Below are 17,165 nucleotides of genomic sequence, written 5' to 3' on the forward strand. Positions count from 1 at the left end.
TCTGTGTCTTTGAATCGACGTAGACATTTTTTATTTTGCGTAAAAATCCGCAGTCTAGTCATTTTAAAGCATAGATCATAAGTCTAAATATTTTAACCGTTTCTCTTCATATTTACTGCAAAATACAAAAATTAATTAAAACGTATCGATTGCCAAATAATAACAAACTACTTGACTTCATACATTTCTAGTCTAACAGTGTATTATAAAAGTAGAACGTAAAATGTAGAAAAATTTTTAAATACATATACACGTTCTACATATGAGTATGACATGCTGCATAATCACGGCGTAGGCATATAAAAACTTGTTGATAAAACAATATCATTAATTACATGTAATAGATATATGAAAAGTATTATCTAATTGAGAGTGATTTAATTTTTGTCGAGGCAATAAATTAATAACTAGTATGACTTAAAATGTTGCATCTATTACGTATAGCCATGCTCAGTCGTTTCACACGTCACCTTTATTGTATGCAAGCATACGCATGTCACAACGGAGCATATGTTAGCGCGCTTCTTTATCAACAAAAAGTGAACGACAATTAAATACTCGCGCAATACCTCGTAGTTGTGATATAATACCTCGCATGTGAGTACGTTGCACCGCGGGTTTCGCATTTATTTCAGCTCGATTTCAATCGATACACACATGTATATGTCATACGGTGTTATTTGAGCTACACGATAAAACACTACGCTGTTACAACAATGTCTATTGTGTTGAAGCGGAAATAATAGGAGTGATGACGATAAGAATGAGAATTATCATATTCACGAAGATGTCCTCCGTGCGTTCTGGACAGTAAAAAATTTAAATAAAATGGTCGTCCAGACTCACGTGCGAATAAACACGGATATTCTAAGATAGAGAGTTACGAATATCATAGTGCATGAGAGATTCACACTTGTACAATAGGAATTTGGTGATTGGATTCGAGAGACAATGGAAAACACTGAGGTTAAATTCCAAATTACGATGTCAATTATAACGAATCATTTTAAGAGTAAAAGGTATATATTTACATTGTACAGTTTCACTTAAAGTTATAAAACACTGATGTTGCCTCTTTAAAAATGTTAAGCAGTCTTGTTTTTCAAAAACAATCGACTTTATCATCTCTTGATTACATATAATTAATACAGTAAGAGTTACATTCTTAGGCGAATACGAAGTAAAACCTTTTATTTTGCTTTAAATTGTTTTATGCTTTAGTAATAAAACTATGTTTCTTGCAGGTTTATATTCCCTTGGTACAATGTACAATGTTAAAGTTATTATTAATGTTAGACCATGTTTATAATGGGGAAAATTATACCGATGAGCTGGTTGAACCAGATATTGTTGATTTTAAGTATATTGAGTGCTAGTTTATCTTTAGTTATACAGGAATGGGCCGGCCTCACGCCATTACCAATTTACGTTTCTATATTATGGATTATTTTTATTATAATAATGTCAGTATGGCTCAGTTGTTATCTATTTCAACTTGCATTAAAGGCGAAATGCCCACTTAACATAACATTCCTCGATGACTGGTTATATCAAAAGTTAGTGAGTAGTTTAAGATTACCCGTAGACAAGAAATTGGTAAAAGCGCTCGCTGAGAAAAAGATAGATAAAGACTCAAAAGCAAAAAGCATAGATAGAAAAGTATTAAAAGAGAGAAGCATTTCTTCAAGAAGGAAAAGATCGATAGGAGTGAACGATTTAGTGAAAGAAATAAACTCAAAATGTATACAAGTATGGTACGAATCTATCAGTAAGGACAAATCGTTTCCTGATGAAGCACAAGAATTACTTAAGAAATTATTGACCAAACTGTTGTATCAAATTCATCTGATAGACAAGGTGAAGCTTACTCATCAGGTAGCCAATGTATTTCTACTGCATTGTAAAGAATATCACAGGTATGATTTTTCATTTATAAATTCATAAATAGATTATTGTTATTACAAGTGATTCATTTATATTATAGAGCATCGCGACGAGTAGAAAAAGGGACAACAAAAAGTATGAAAGAAGCATTCAAATATTTGCATCCTGGTTCCCGTAACGCATCGGCTTTGGAGCATATGCTTCATCAAACGATCAGTATCTTAGCACAAGAATTTTTACAATGGGAACTAACGAGTTCATTGCCGTGTAAATTATTACTGTCTATTCTAGCAAAAAGACTATTATTATTTATAGAAACAGTCAGTTCTCCGGATTGGCTTTTTCAAAGCATGTTAGAGTTATTAGAGCCTATGTCAAACGATGGTGCTAAAGTTCAGGATAAAGTGAAAAGCACAGAAGAGAATATATTACGCACAAAAGTACAGCATATTTTTTAAAAATTAATCATTAGTCATTTAATGGTCCTGCATTGAAACAGTAATTCTTGTTTTAGAAATTGGTATCCGAAGCTTTGTGCGATGGTATAACATCTTCAACGGCAGCCATAATTCCGAGGCCAATACCAAAATCGAAACCAAACTTAGACACTTCTACAAAAGTAGCAACTGAAAATAAGAGTAAAACTTCGGCAAAGGAAAAAGTTATGAACGACAAAAGACCTACTTTGCGCTTAGACAATTTACCCACAGAACATAGAGGTCTTTGGGGTCAAAGTATGTCGGAAGGGGATACTGAATTAGATGAAGATAAGTTGTCTCCAGTATACGAAGATACTACAGATTTTGCAACAACGATTGCTAGACTGAGGACTGTATTACAACAAAAGTCAACTGTGACTACTCCTTTGTAAGTTCCAAATACGCTTTAACCCTTTGCACTCGAATGGCGACACTGAGGCGCCAGTCAAAATTGCCACATCATTATTTGCAACAGTTTTTAAATTATTTAATTCTTTTGTACTCTAGAAATTGCTAAAAATTCAAATGTCGTACGAGAGAACAGGTTCAATGTTATACGAATAGCGTAAAAAAGATTATATGGAATAGAAATCTTCTAGGTTGAAAGATACGTCTTGATTTTGGAATTAAAATTGCTTCGAGTACAAAGGGTTAATTTTTTGATTAAATAGTGAGCATCCTTTTACATTGTATATTTCCAGACATGTCGAAGAAAAATCGTACGCAGTCTACGAAGGTAGTCAATTTACAAATCTACTAATTCCTTGGACAGAATTTCGTACTGAACCTGATGGTTCACAACAATTACTTTATTGCATTCAATTCGATGATGTGGAACAACGCGGAGTTGATTTGTTCGAAACTACGACGGCAACTGTTCGGAGACAATATCGCGATTTCGTTCAGTTACATGCTAGTTTACAAGAGGTGATTTAAAATTTAAACATTTGGTTACGCTTCACTGTTTATTTCATTTACTTATCATAATATATGGAATGTAGATTCCAGAATTAGCACCCATCATGAAGGATTTAGTGTTGCCGGAAGGCGGGCGTATCGAGTTAGAAAATTATATCGTAACTCTAACTACACGGTTAGCTAGTGTATGCCCACCACGATTGCGACATTTTCTACGTCCAAGCAGTGGTGCTGATAAAAAGGCAGACGTTGTTGCACCCCGACTTGATAGATTTTTAGCTAAAACTGTGACCGGCGTTTTCAACACTTTGAAAACAGTTGTTCCGGGTTTCGAAGTAGAACAGGAAGAAGAAATCGTTCAATTACCTACCTTAATGCCTCTAGCTGATATACCATGGAGATTTGTGGAAGACATTAAAACGGTAATGACGAAACATGTGTATCTGGATAAAAGAATATCTAATTTAAAATTTTTCATGGCTCGTTGTATGAAAATATGTATAAAGATCTTTTCCTCAATTTGTGTAGAAAAGTTTGGCGAGCGAACTCCAAAAATTAGTTGCTGACAGAACTGATTATTCTGTAGACTCAGCTTACGAAGCTGTGGATTCCGAAGAAGGAAGCAACGATAATGCACTGATAACTCATTGGTTGGAAACAGTAAATGACTCTTACGAAGGTAAATTAGATATTTCGGAAAGCATTTCATAAGTTTTTACATTTGTTTTGTGTTTTCTTTGACAGAAGAAGCAGACGAACTGGATTCTCATTTAACGTTAACATGTGCTGCTGTAGATATTGTCTGTGAATTGTTAGCTGGTGTTGGAAGTAATAATGCATTGCAACAAGAAGCAGTTGTTAGGTGGACGAAATTACTTTTTGGAAATGTCACTGAATCTGTATTACAGGTAAGAATTCATGATATTTATAACTAATATTTTGAAGATTGATTAGCGAGTTCTTTTATTATTGTTTGCAGATTACAGTTCTTCAAGCCTTTGATTACTTGAGTAGCAAAACATTTCATAATGTACAAACCAAAGTTTCTGACGAACCATTAGTGAAAGTAAGAGAGAAACTTGTGCAGGAAATACTGAGTAAAATTTCTAATGACGTGAGATTAATATTCGGCGAAGATGATATGATAAATATTCTAAAATATCTACTTGGTTCTTATGAAATAAAGAAAATTAATATTGATTTGAACCTACAAATACTGGACGTTCTAACATCACAACTGCTAATCTCGTGTAGGTCATCTCATAATCGTGCAGTTTCTTAATAGTTCAATTCATTTTATTTGATTTATCGGAAACCAAGCAGTTCATAGAAGGGTATACGTTATTCGAATCAATTTACTGGTATTTAAAATCGTGAAATATTGACAATTTTAGTCGCTAAGGAATTGATGTGCCATAGTATATTTGTTGACAATTTAGAACTATCAAGATTTCAAAAACAGACTATGTACCTGATTACATGTTTAAAATAAGGATGCCAAGTATTTTTTCCATTAAACTGACTTCTAAGTTGAATGATGTGTAATATACATATTAGGTACTATATGCATTTAAACTGTACAGTTGTATTTAATGTTTAAGTTTTGTACAAATATTTATGAAAAACCATTATATTTCACAAATAATAAAAGTTAACAATATACATGAAATTTAAATGTATGCAAGACCTGAATAGCCTAATACATGTTCATCCTTATGCTTAATAAACACATAGTTTATCATTTACTTAAGTCTCCTTCCCATCACTTTTAATCTTTTGCTTCTCTAATTGGGCTCTGAAATTAATAAACATATTTTAGAAAATACGATGTAAGCTTCGATATTGCAATATGATCATATTTTGTATTGTTACTGAAACTGATGATAATACATCAGTTCAATTAATTCACATAAATAATCCTTGGCCTTTTTACTTGTAAATCAAAATCATTAATTTAATAATATAGTAATGTATCATATTGTGCCATAAATTAAATTATCCAAGACTTTTCAAGCGTAAATAAAGAATTTTAATATGTTTTAAAGTATTAATATGAATATTCGTTTTTTAACAAAAATACCTCAATTGTTGATTAAAATCGTCTTCTACATCGTCATCGTCCCAATTGTCTTCCCAAACACTAATATCCTCATTGTCTTCGTCTGCAGCGGTCCAATCTACCAAGTCATTCAATAATTTGAGGTTAGGCTTCAGCATTTTCAATATTTTACAAGAAGTATTTGTCACTTTATATTTGTATACCTTCCGCGTGAAATTCTTCGAATTCATCATCCTCTTCCAACAATCCCAAATCTACTTTCGCTTTGTCGTTCTTAGTGTCAGTCATTTTCAAAGTTGACAGTGGTACACACTTGTTTTGCGTCGACAAGTAGCAAGCAAGCGAATTTTGTAAAAGCATGAACGTAATATTTGTAAATAGATCGTTTTCATTCACCATAGACTATATACTATTCTGCGTGGTGGTCACCTTGTGAACCTGGACTGGAATGAGCTATATAGTACACGCATTACATCTGTAATTAAAGCTTTAAAAGACATAGTTTTTTAAAAACGATCGATTTAAAATAACTACAACACACAGAATGAGACTAATGTGAACTATTTTTTATTGATGATGCAGAAATTTTGTGATTGTGGAATACCAGAGTGGTGCACTTTTGAAAAGTATTTAGTACGGAGGTTTCCTTACTAGGTGGAGCTGTTACCTTTTAGTTCCAGTTTGCTATGCTATGTTATACAGCGCGCAACTGTATGATTTTTGGCATCATTTGTTATTTAACATTATTACGAGGAATTTCAAAGTATAATTTAACATTTATGGAACATATATATTTCTAGACATTATTTGTACATTAAAGGTAACATTGTAATAGTTAATTATATGTATTTTTATGGAAAATTGCTATATGTTACATCTGCAGTCTGACACCTGCGATATACATAATAATGAACGAAATTTTATATCAGTGAAATAAATTTTGATAGGCACTTGATCTAAAGAATGTCATTTTGTTTAACAGATTTTATTCCAGTTTTCACATTCGTTGTTCTTTCATTCATTCTAAATTATTAATTGCCAAGTAGCCACGTACGTCCCTAAAACGTACGGTTCACGTCCAAACGTCCTACGTCCATTCTGCGTACGTTTTAAGGACGTACGTGGCTACTTGTGGCTACTTGGGTTTAAATATGTTCAAATAATATGAATATTCGAAATTTTCTAGTCTGATTTGTATAAGCTCTATAATTTTAAAAAATTTTGAACAAAATACTTTTCATTATTGACATGTATAACATTTATATTTGTCATAAATTATACATATACATATATAATATATACAGGGTGAGGCGCCAGAAACAGGCCACCTGAATAACTCGGCTGCTATGGAACTTGCTCGGTTTCGAGCATTTTTTCCTAACACCAATAGCAGCCGAGTTATTCAGGTGGCCTGTTTCTGGCGCCTCACCCTGTATACGGTCTTACAATTAGTGGATTTTCTAGTATGTTGCTATTAGTCATAATATAATTGACAATTGGTTTTACCTTCCGTTCCTTTCTTGTTGCCATTAATCACTTATTCATAAACAACAAAACAACAGAGCCTATGTTTCTATAATATGGTTGTTCCAAGTAACTCATGTTTTTATGCATTTTAAGATAACCTCTCTGATAAATGTAAAAAAGTTCATTTTGTAAAGCAGGCCAGCTTTTTATGTCTTTTTAGTAGTATGTACTTGGTTAAAACTAGGGCATACGCAGTGAAGAAAAAGAATGTGAATAATGTACGAATAGTTCGAAACACTTGACACAATTCTAAATTGAAATATTTTCTACTCTGTTATTCAAACATTTGAATTAAATGAGATGTTTGTTTCATAATTAATATTCCAGATGGACGCTGACACTGTAGATATTGCACAAATAGAAACTCATATTGAAAATCGCAATGAAGTTCTTCTCGAGTTACGAAAAATATATAAAAAAAATTCAGGTCTTAAATGGATTTTGGTTGCGTAAGAACAACAGGCAAGGCCGGAAAAGAAAAATTATGAATGAAAATTCTAAAGTTTATTTATATTTATGCAAGGTGTCCCACAAATGTTGTCCTTCCTTGAAGGGTGTGATCCCTGAGCTCATTTGAAAAACGCGGACCAATCAGAGCACGGTTGCAGCAAACGTGGGGTTGGCATTGGTCCAACCGCCTGCTATGTAGTGGTGCTCCGATTGGTCCGTATTTTTTGAACTTAACGAAACCGCGGAGAACATTTTCGCAAACGAAAAAGTTACTTCAAATGATTTTATAGGAATAACCCTTTTCAAGGAAATACAACAATTTTTGTATATTGAGTACGGAACGCTATTATACACTAATCCTTATTTCTTAAAGTCTATTTTCATATTTTTGCAAATTTCAATACCGGCCTTGACTAAAAATTGTTAATTATGAAAAAAAATTAAAGATTATACTTAACAATGAAGCAGACGGAAAAGAAGAGTCGAGTTTGTCGATTGTGGAGGATACTTTGGAAATTCGTAATAAGGGCTTAAAGAAATTTGCCGAAGCGGACGATACGAAATGTTATAGATGCAAGCACTTTCTGAGTATTCCGCAAAATTTTCTCGAAGGACGTGAAACGACGTCAAATTTCACGGAAGAACATGAGGCTGACCTAAGATTCATACAGGCTGTTGTCTGGTTGAAAGCGACGACGAGAGTTGTGAAAGATATATCACTCGAGCAGATGCGCGTGTTATTCCAAAAACAGTGGAATAATATTTTACAGAAAAGTAATAAAATTTGTATACTTTTGTTTGAATTTGTATACCACGCCAGCGCCCGCTCTAGCGGTTACGTTGCCCCGGACAAAAAGACAAATTGCCGCCTCTTAAAAATATACATACATTTTTAAAATAAAGGTACATATTTTTTATCTCCAATAAAAATCAAATCATTTTATTTAAATTTTAATAAAAGCACTTAGTTTAATAAAAGCAAATTTTCTATTAATTGGATATCAATATTTTTCTCAGAGTTACAGCCAAAATGGCGCCCCTAAATTTTCGCGCCCCCCCCCCCCCCTAGAGCGGGCCCTGAGCACAGGCTGGTTTTTAGCACTAAATTGGCACGAGCGGGTTTGTAGGTGTAAATTAGAATAATAAAAAGTGTTAATAACAAAAGAACTATGGTATTAAAGGAACTACAAAAGAGAGAAAAATTGTATATTGATGACAATCCATGTATAGATTAGATTTATCTTAATATTGTATTGTGTTATTTGCTTTATCATATTAAATATCATAATTTGAAGAACCGAAGTTTAAAATAAGACTGCGCAATGCAAGATAAACATCGCAAGATCATGATACCATTAATCACGAACATTCATTATACGAACTCGTTGATACGGTAGAGGAAAAATGGTGTAGGTTTTTATCTGTTATTGACATCAGCGTGACATGAAAAATTTACATCCTGTATGAGACACTGAAATCAACGTTAACAAATGAAATATTTTAAGGAATTACCTGTTACACTATATAAAGTCTTGATCTAAGCTGGACGGAGCTGTACGAATATAATACATATATTAGTCAGCTCGCCTGTCATCGAGAAAAGCTAGAACCACAGGATCTAAGAAACAGTACGGACCCGTGGGTTTTTCTTAGATCAAGGCTTTACTGTACAATTTTAACACTAACCGTACCGAGCACACTCTAATGGAAGCATCTTTGTAATTTCAATAATTATCAAATAAAAAATGTGAAACCGGTGATTTGACCGGGCGTGGTATAGTTAGTGTCAAATAATATGAATATTAAAAATTACAGAGAACGATTCTGGGGTTTGCAACAAGGACGTTTCTGCAACGTTTTCCGAAGATGAAGAGCATGCAAATAAGTGTCTAGCGTCGATCTTATCGTTGACATTGACACAAAAAGATGATAGAATTTCGGACAATCGTTTAGAATGTGCCAAAAAGTGTGGTACGACACAATTTCAGCGACATACAAATCAAGACGACGATTTCACGAAAAATATAAGTAACCTATCCATCTTTTGTTCTGAAAGTACACAAAGTTGTTTCCAAAGCTTCGCTGAGGATACTGTCATCCAAGAAAAACGCATTATTCCGGAGTCGCTGAGCGAATGCTCATCGTGCTCAGACATGTTTAAAGATTCAGCAGAAAGTGAAGAGGCGAATGATAACACAAGTCAAAAGGAAATGGATGATGAATTGTACGATAACAATAAATCGATACATTCAACACACTCGCCATCGCAAGGCGAAATGCCTTGTTGCAACAATTCTTCGCAGGGTAGGATTCCGGAGTCGAAGATAGTTCTCTCCGGCAATTTGAATGAAAACGCTTCCGCAGACATGTTTAACGAAAGTTGTTCATTGGACAATAAGAGCGTCAATGGTTCACGAAACGGTGAAGACCGGACGTTGTCGGGGTTAACTATACCCGGGATTACACAAATTTCGATACCCGACTTGCAAAAACCTAACTCCCCTAAAGCTGACAGCACGTACAACACGTATCAATCTAACGGAGAATATTGTATTTCCCAAAACGAGGATAAGAGTGACTTCTTAAATTTGAAGATCGGCAGCTTTACTTCGTATCACAGATGCAGCTTTGTGGACGATCTACAATTTCCTACTGTAAATATGAACGACATAGAATGGAGTCCCGATGAAAACCAAGAGCCGTGTCTGTCACCTGTCGAACCGAACAACGAAAGGAACAATTCGGCTCGGATCATTCAGAATACCGTACGAGATATTTCACCGTTTCGACCAAATCGACGACGTTCTCAAGCAGGCAATTTAATAGAGGACGGAGAACTTATGGGAAGTCGTGAAAAAAGAAGAAAATTGGATTTCGGAAACGAAATGGATACACTTCAGAGAAACGAAGGGAAACCAGTTTCCTCCAAGTGGTTGAGATTTACGCTTGACGCCATGAACGCGGACGATATTGCCTTTGAATCGATGAAAGTTATCCTTTCGGCGCTTCAGGATGAGAAGCTGGCGAGACAGTACATGAGAGACAGGTGTTGGAAAAATACTATGGAGATGCAGGCAGTGAATGCTGTATTGAATTTTTGCGACGTTTTCGAAACCGAGAACAACAGCAAGGCGTGCACGAATGAAGTTGTACAGGCGGTTACGAGCACGTTAAACAGGTGTATTGGTAACACAGAATTGAATAAGGTAAATTAAAAACGGTAGTAGAACCGTAAAACACATTCTATTGGGTTGGCAAATAAGTTCGTTCGGTTTTTTACATTGGAATAAATCACAAAAACCGAACGAACTTATTTGCCAACCCAATAGATCTAGATCATTCTAGCCACTGGGTCGAAGTATAACTCAATTGCATCTGCACCGATGCATCTGTGCAAAAAATTATAGTACAGGATGATACATCTCGTAAAATCATGCAAAATATTTTGAACAACCTTTTTCTATCTCCAATAGCAATCGAGTTACAATCCGGCCCAGTTATTCCTCTCCCTACTCCTGGGTTCTCCCCTCCAAACTCTTGTGGAGTGTAGGAGGAGTTTGAGTTAGAAGTGTATACAGGCTGTCCCAAAAATGTTCGAGTTGGCCGTTAATAACTGTTTAACAAAGCCGAGGCGGACATTTTTGCAAATGGAAATGTCGCTGTCAAGGAATTTGAACATTGTTGGGATACCCTGTGTATGTTTAAAGTGGGAGAACATTAACGACACTTTTCTTGTTGTTATCTGAAATGAGACACGTTTTACTGAATTAATATTTACATTAAAGTAGTATATTATATATTGCAGGTTACAGTATTACTTCATCAAGTAACCATTGTATTGGAATTGTGTGCTTCTATGGGAGTTTGCATCGAAGTTATAAATTATTTGACAACGAAACTGAAATCGTACGAAAGTATTTTGATTTCATTGATGGAAGGCAAAAAAGCGGATGTCCACAATATCGTAACACAATTACACCTTATTTTTTATTCGTTAAGTATTTGTTTGGAGAAATATCGGTCAGTATTTTCGGATGAAAATGGCAAACATTTCGAAGAGGATAATATGCCACCCGTTATTGATTTATGGAAAAAACAATTCGTGTTCGATAGTGTTCTAGTGGAAGAAAGCATTCAAACACGAGAACGTCGATGGCGACTAATACTGAATGATTTTACTATAATTACCGCAGAAAGTTTTATTCAATTTACAGAAATGTCGCGCAGATTATCTAATATTTTAACATGTAGGTAGTGTAATTTTAACGACATTGTACTGTACCGTTTTAACAATATCGTATAGTGTAAATAAATGCATACGAAATGTATAGTCCTCACTGTAGTTTCACAGTTTTTATTAACGAGTATACAACATTGTAAATTATCTATAATAAAATTATCTAAATTATTCCTATTTTATAAGCATTATTTCCAAAAATTATTTTGTATTAAATTATTAGTATAAAATAAATACTTTCAATAAAAATTGTTTTGATTTGTCGCGTGATATTTACTAATGCTTTGAAAATAAATAATTTACAATAGAAGTGTAAATCACAATAATTATTTTGTTTATGTATAAAGATCTATATTGATTAATAGACAAGGGAAATAGACACAAATGAAATTATAAATAATACGCTATACAGCTTCTGAGATTCGGATCGACTGTAAATGACGTCGTTCGATAATATTTCTTCATCCGAGATATTAACACTCCTCCAATGGCACAACTGTTCCGAGTTTTCCGGTATTGAGTCGAAAACTATATTTACGAATCTGTCCAATGGGCATATTTCCGTACAACTAGGTAGCGTCAAAGGTATAGTTTCCCCTTCCACTCCAGTATAGTAATTTATCTGAAGTAATAATGGTCTAGTTAGTGTCCTGTGAAATTAGTTAATGCAAAGTGAACTTTGCGCAAGCAAGAAAATAATCTTTTTTTTCTATTTCCACAGATAAATAAATGTAATTCACATATCTAAGGGATGCAAATAAACATTCCTTTTCTATGCAGTTTAAAAGTTTGTTATAATTAATTGAATAATTTTCGGACAGTGCCTCATATTTTTCGGTATTCTTCTTGTAAAAGAAAATTAGATCTTTTTAGTGAGACATCTCTGAATTTGCAATACGCATCATAAATGTTATTTGTTCGTATAATACGAATAATATTAATTTACTAAACAGGTTACCCTGTTTCTGTTTCTAGAAATTATCTTCAGAATAAAATTTTTCAGGTCGTCAAATATTATGTCGAGATTCTGTGTTCACGAGGATGTCACAATATTGTGAATGGTATACTGTTGGGCTGTAAAACCACTGTTTACAGTAAGGATTAAAATTATTGCAGCAGAGATTCTAGTATTCCAAACATTGTCGAAAGATTATTATAATCTGCTGATAATAATCATAACGTCATTTGAATTGAAAATGGCCTGCAAAACTGGCACATTTCAGCTGTCTTATCTAGTTTCACTATTGTTTAAACATGTTTCACGTAACTTGTGACACTAAAATTATATCATCTTATTCAGGAGAGTTCATAGAATAGTACTACACAATTTATAACTGCATTACTATTTTTGTTAGAGCACAAGACGTACTCAAAGTGAAGAATTTACTCGAAATTGCAAATCCGAAAAAAGTTAAAGTCGATCGGTGTAATCATTTGACGTTGATACAATTTTAAATGAAGTTATTTAAGGAACGCAATACGTACCTGTATTATACACAAAACACTCCCTCTAAACAAGTCTTCAAACAATACGTACCTTCATGCCATAATGTTGAGTTTCATTGTCATAGTAAGTTTCGAAAATCACAGAGGCTGCCTCGTTAGGAATATGAGGCGACCATAGATCGAGGCTTTTCAAAATGCCGGCGATGTTCCTGTCGTTACCACTGTACATCATAAGTTTCCGTTGGTTCGATATAATTCCATTGATATATTCTAAAGTGTTCCCCAAGATTTCTTTGAGGAACGTTCCTCCGTTCAGTTTCCTTTGCAGAGGAGTTTGCGAAAGAAGATCGTACTCCAGCAACGTTACGTTGTACATGTCTCCATCAGGAAAAATATCTTTGGCCCAGTACGGAAGCGATTCATTGAGAGTAGCCTACGGTTACATTCACTTTTCAGGGATTCGTTATTGCATCAATCATTTCGGTATACATAGACTGCGGATTTATAGCAACTGTGATCTCCTTAAACTCAGCTTCGTAAGATTTTGAAGAAAGTTTAACAAGATTTCTAGGCAAAGACTCAAACATTTTCTCGTCTTCAATTTTTATAAATTTGTTTATAAAAATTTATATTTGCATGAAGATCCGCGGTATAGTTATACAGCGTGTCCCAACTACTAGATGATCAACATCTTGAATATCTTGCTTATTTTTTATGATAAAATATTAGGGATAAACATTTTTCTGAAGATCATCATCTTCGAGAGTTCAAGATCATCGGAGCTTTTTTTAAATGGAATTACATATTTTTACAATCGCGATACTATAATACAATGACCTTCATACTGTTTTTCTGAGTGTATATGTTTGAAAATTAAAAATATATATCTTCTCAACATTCAATTCAAAAGAGTATAGTGACCCCGAAGTATAGGAGTTACCATTTTTCTACATCCTGTTCGTCGAAGAAGATAATATAAGATAAGATAATGTAATACTTGAGTTAGCCATAATAAGACTATGTAAAAAAAGGTAAATAAAAGTACTTGTATATGCCTTACTTTTGTTTCGAGAACTGCATATAAGAGAGCTATGTCTGATGGATGCTGCATTTCTATTCCAGTGTAGTTGGACACGTAATCAAATAGAGGCACATGATGCAGCATTGTTGATTTCACTTCGTTTGAAGTTAATACTGTTTTCATATCGGATGCGAATCCTGGACAACGCGACCCTAAAAATAAAGTATCCTTCTCGACGACTGCATAGTCTGCAAGTGTCGAAGTTTTAATTCATTCCACGTTTTATCATGCTAGATATTTTTTAAACAAACGTTCTAGTCTTTTTCCATTTTTCGCCTTTTCGTGTAATTGATTGTTCGTTATCAATGACTTTAACTTTTCTAGTCTAACTGAGTCTAACTAAAACTTTTGCGTATACCTCGCCAAATTTTTATAAAGTTTCGTCGTAAATGTAATTGTTTTTGCATAATAGATAGTAGTCCAAAGTGGAATTATTAGAATAGTTTTGTGGTCCCTACCTACCTGCAGGTATTGGTTGCCAATTAATATCATTGCTCCATTTATTTAGTTCCCCTGGTGGCCAGAGACCTGCATTTACCAACTGTGCTGACAACATCGACAGTGGATACTCCGCTGTTTGCATTTTCATTATTTCAACTCTGTAGAGTTTACCCAGAAACTCATCGTACACGTCACGGAAATGTGCTCCCAGGTTGTACATATTGAGTTTGCCAGACTATTGGAAAAATATTGTATATGTACACATTTAAGATAGTTTAAGATAAAACTTTCAATTAACATCAGGAGAAAGTCTAAAATATTTTCGCCAATCTTAAAAAAAATATTTTCGACGTTCGTTAGTCGAGTGGTTACAAGAATTTTATGCATCATCTTCTCTTTGGATGAGATTTTTCTAATTGAACCAAAAAGCTGCATGAAAATTTTATTCGTTAGCAAATATTTGCATTTTGCTATATGACTAAAAAAATTTGATTAGTTACAATAGTCTCAATCTAAGAAATAAGAGCATAGTCAGCATACTACTCCACTTGAATTGTTTCATCAGTCCCCTCCACTTATAGGGATTAACTTGAAGTATCTCAAAGCTGGATCGTTCATATATTGTTTACTAAAGGATTCAAGTGAAACGAACTTTATCAAACAAGTAACGAAGCATTTTTGAATGGAAATGGGAGAACTTTTCATGGTTAAAACATGTTTGTTGAACGTTAATATCTGAGTCTACGCTTCAGGGTCGGTGGACATTTGTAAAAGAATCGACAATTTTCGTTTCGTTTAACAACAATTCTTTTTTACAGATATCCACCGATCCAAAGGTGTACTTTTCTTACAACCTACATTATTTTACTTGTGTCTTATCGTCCATGTGTAATTTCAAGTTTATTGCGACTTGGTATATTGTCAAGTGCGCCGCGAGCATATATTACTTTTTATCAAATATTTACGATCGAGAAACAACAAAATAATTATATTGTTAACTATGGAAATAATTGCACGAATTCTCGTAGAGGCATCAGATTCATTGTTTACATACGAAAAACAGGCCATATCAATGTTAATTTTTCAATTTTATTATAGAAGCTTGCAAACTTACGTTAGGCATATCGATCGGAGCAAGATTGAAGTGATCGTAAGTTAATCTGGTTGGAAAACTTGTGTTGTCGTTGTTTACCATAGTCGAAATTGGAGCGTATGTTTTGTGAGCAAACACCTGAAAAATTTGTGAAAATTCTCTTTTTTGATTTCATGAGATATTTATTTTTCTTATAAAATTTCTGTATTATTTCGGGAAACTATAAACTAACGTAACACGTTATATAGAAAGTTTCCGAACGTGTGTGTGTGTGGTACTTGTTGCTTGCTTACGATTTGTAATAACTGCAATTCTGGCTTGGCCTTGACTGAGGTTATTAAAATACATAACGAACACAATATGCTTGCTTTCATATTCAGGTACGCGGGTTTATGCTTTCTCATTATGTTCTACGCAATTCCTGGAAACAAATTAATATCAATTAAGATTTTGATGATAACAAATTAAATTTGATTTGTATCATGTTTGAATGATATTTAATATCATTGATTTGAATACGAATATTCAATGAAGTAGACATTTTTTTAAAAACTTCATTATCATGTAACTACTAAAAATATATTAATAAATTTCATTGGTATATTTGTTATCTCATGATTGAATTACATGAAATCAAAAGCTCTATAATTTATAACTTCAATACCGTGTTGATACGTAAAAGTGAACACATTATTTAAACGTTTGTTTTTCACGTTTTGTTAAAATAAATAATAAAAGAATGAATGTGATACATATAATGATGATAAACATATAATTTGAACGTTTTCTTTTACTTTTTGTTAAAATAAATAATTAAAGAATGAATGAATAAATCTTATATGTTACACTTCAATACAGCAGTGGTGTACCAAGTGTGTAATGTTTTGTTATATGATATTACAGCAGAAATACGAAATGGCAACTTTTTTGCTTAGTGCAGCATACAGAAGAATGTATTTTGCAATGCGTTCACCGAACTGAAAGGAAATAAACAAGAAACTCGTAATCGTAACGGATTCTTCACAGTTGTCAATCGAAAGAGTAATGTAAAGGTCAGATAAGTGTTCTCAATCTATTTCTGTGCTACTATCGAACGAAAAGTCAATGTATTATCTTTCATATTTACCTGATCAAGTTCATATTTGCTAAACATTTTTCTGAATTTTTTAAGATATATGTTGAATAAGAAAACCTCGAAACACCTTATATACAGATAAAGTAAAATCGATAGTTTCCATTAACAATTGAACATTCTCTAATCGACAATACTCTTTTTAGAGTATTAATAGCTGACACTTGCATCGGATTTTTTTTGCTCGAAGGTCAATCAATCAATCAGTCTTGAATCGAATGACAATTTTTGAGAATACTTTCATCTACCTTCTTTTCCTGTTGAACGGTGTAACGCGCGGCTGCTTCTGTGATTACACAATTATCGGCACACTCTTTGTGACTTTGAACATTCTCTCGTTGACCTGCAATCGTTCGGTCCGATGACGTTCCTCTGGTTCACAATAGTTTTCAGCGGATGAATGGAGTGCAATGCGATA

General features: G+C 33.7%; 4 protein-coding genes across 4 annotated transcripts; 2 read left to right on the forward strand and 2 right to left on the reverse strand.

Moving 5' to 3' along the window:
* The first annotated feature begins 149 nt into the window (after positions 1–149).
* Positions 150–4,956, forward strand: LOC143213679 (uncharacterized). Its single transcript, XM_076433734.1, has 9 exons — positions 150–1,019; positions 1,245–1,916; positions 1,985–2,324; positions 2,399–2,751; positions 3,065–3,290; positions 3,365–3,703; positions 3,810–3,960; positions 4,026–4,189; positions 4,261–4,956. Exons 2-9 carry the CDS (start codon positions 1,300–1,302, stop codon positions 4,561–4,563), a joined length of 2,493 nt encoding a protein of 830 aa, XP_076289849.1. The 5' UTR covers positions 150–1,019; positions 1,245–1,299; the 3' UTR covers positions 4,564–4,956.
* Sem1 (Suppressor of exocyst mutations 1) lies at positions 4,896–5,705 on the reverse strand. The gene is made up of 3 exons (XM_076433763.1): positions 5,544–5,705; positions 5,362–5,458; positions 4,896–5,076 (listed from the first exon to the last, which is right to left on the reverse strand). Exons 1-3 carry the CDS (start codon positions 5,698–5,700, stop codon positions 5,028–5,030), a joined length of 303 nt encoding a protein of 100 aa, XP_076289878.1. The 5' UTR covers positions 5,701–5,705; the 3' UTR covers positions 4,896–5,027.
* Positions 5,706–7,031: 1,326 nt separating this feature from the next.
* Positions 7,032–11,572, forward strand: LOC143213259 (uncharacterized). The gene is made up of 5 exons (XM_076432937.1): positions 7,032–7,076; positions 7,195–7,209; positions 7,764–8,091; positions 9,133–10,523; positions 11,123–11,572. The coding sequence occupies exons 1-5, from the start codon at positions 7,032–7,034 to the stop codon at positions 11,570–11,572; spliced, it is 2,229 nt and encodes a 742-aa protein (XP_076289052.1).
* Positions 11,573–11,821: 249 nt separating this feature from the next.
* On the reverse strand, positions 11,822–17,128 carry LOC143213468 (venom acid phosphatase Acph-1). The gene is made up of 7 exons (XM_076433363.1): positions 16,996–17,128; positions 15,909–16,036; positions 15,637–15,753; positions 14,544–14,757; positions 14,061–14,269; positions 13,092–13,433; positions 11,822–12,176 (listed from the first exon to the last, which is right to left on the reverse strand). Exons 2-7 carry the CDS (start codon positions 16,017–16,019, stop codon positions 11,913–11,915), a joined length of 1,257 nt encoding a protein of 418 aa, XP_076289478.1. The 5' UTR covers positions 16,020–16,036; positions 16,996–17,128; the 3' UTR covers positions 11,822–11,912.
* Between the last annotated feature and the right edge of the window lie 37 nt (positions 17,129–17,165).

This window comes from Lasioglossum baleicum, chromosome 11 (genome assembly GCF_051020765.1).
Source record: "Lasioglossum baleicum chromosome 11, iyLasBale1, whole genome shotgun sequence".
Lineage (NCBI taxonomy): Eukaryota > Metazoa > Arthropoda > Insecta > Hymenoptera > Halictidae > Lasioglossum > Lasioglossum baleicum.

Bases quoted from the DNA above. Each gene is read 5' to 3' on its own strand.
- LOC143213259 (XM_076432937.1), top strand. From the start codon at position 7,032: ATGTACTTGGTTAAAACTAGGGCATACGCAGTGAAGAAAAAGAAT. The intron at 8,092-9,132 runs GTAATAAAATTT...TAAAAATTACAG, and splicing joins GAATAATATTTTACAGAAAA to AGAACGATTCTGGGGTTTGC. The intron at 10,524-11,122 runs GTAAATTAAAAA...TATATATTGCAG, and splicing joins GTAACACAGAATTGAATAAG to GTTACAGTATTACTTCATCA.
- LOC143213468 (XM_076433363.1), bottom strand. From the start codon at position 16,019: ATGAGAAAGCATAAACCCGCGTACCTGAATATGAAAGCAAGCATATTG. The intron at 14,758-15,636 runs GTAAGTTTGCAA...TTTTTCCAATAG, and splicing joins CTCCGATCGATATGCCTAAC to TCTGGCAAACTCAATATGTA. The intron at 13,434-14,060 runs GTAAGGCATATA...ATGTAACCGTAG, and splicing joins ATGCAGTTCTCGAAACAAAA to GCTACTCTCAATGAATCGCT.
- LOC143213679 (XM_076433734.1), top strand. From the start codon at position 1,300: ATGTTTATAATGGGGAAAATTATACCGATGAGCTGGTTGAACCAGATA. The intron at 2,325-2,398 runs GTACAGCATATT...TTCTTGTTTTAG, and splicing joins AGAATATATTACGCACAAAA to AAATTGGTATCCGAAGCTTT. The intron at 2,752-3,064 runs GTAAGTTCCAAA...GTATATTTCCAG, and splicing joins TCAACTGTGACTACTCCTTT to ACATGTCGAAGAAAAATCGT.
- Sem1 (XM_076433763.1), bottom strand. From the start codon at position 5,700: ATGCTTTTACAAAATTCGCTTGCTTGCTACTTGTCGACGCAAAACAAG. The intron at 5,459-5,543 runs GTATACAAATAT...ATGACTTGGTAG, and splicing joins CGAAGAATTTCACGCGGAAG to ATTGGACCGCTGCAGACGAA. The intron at 5,077-5,361 runs GTATTTTTGTTA...TATTAATTTCAG, and splicing joins GATTTTAATCAACAATTGAG to AGCCCAATTAGAGAAGCAAA.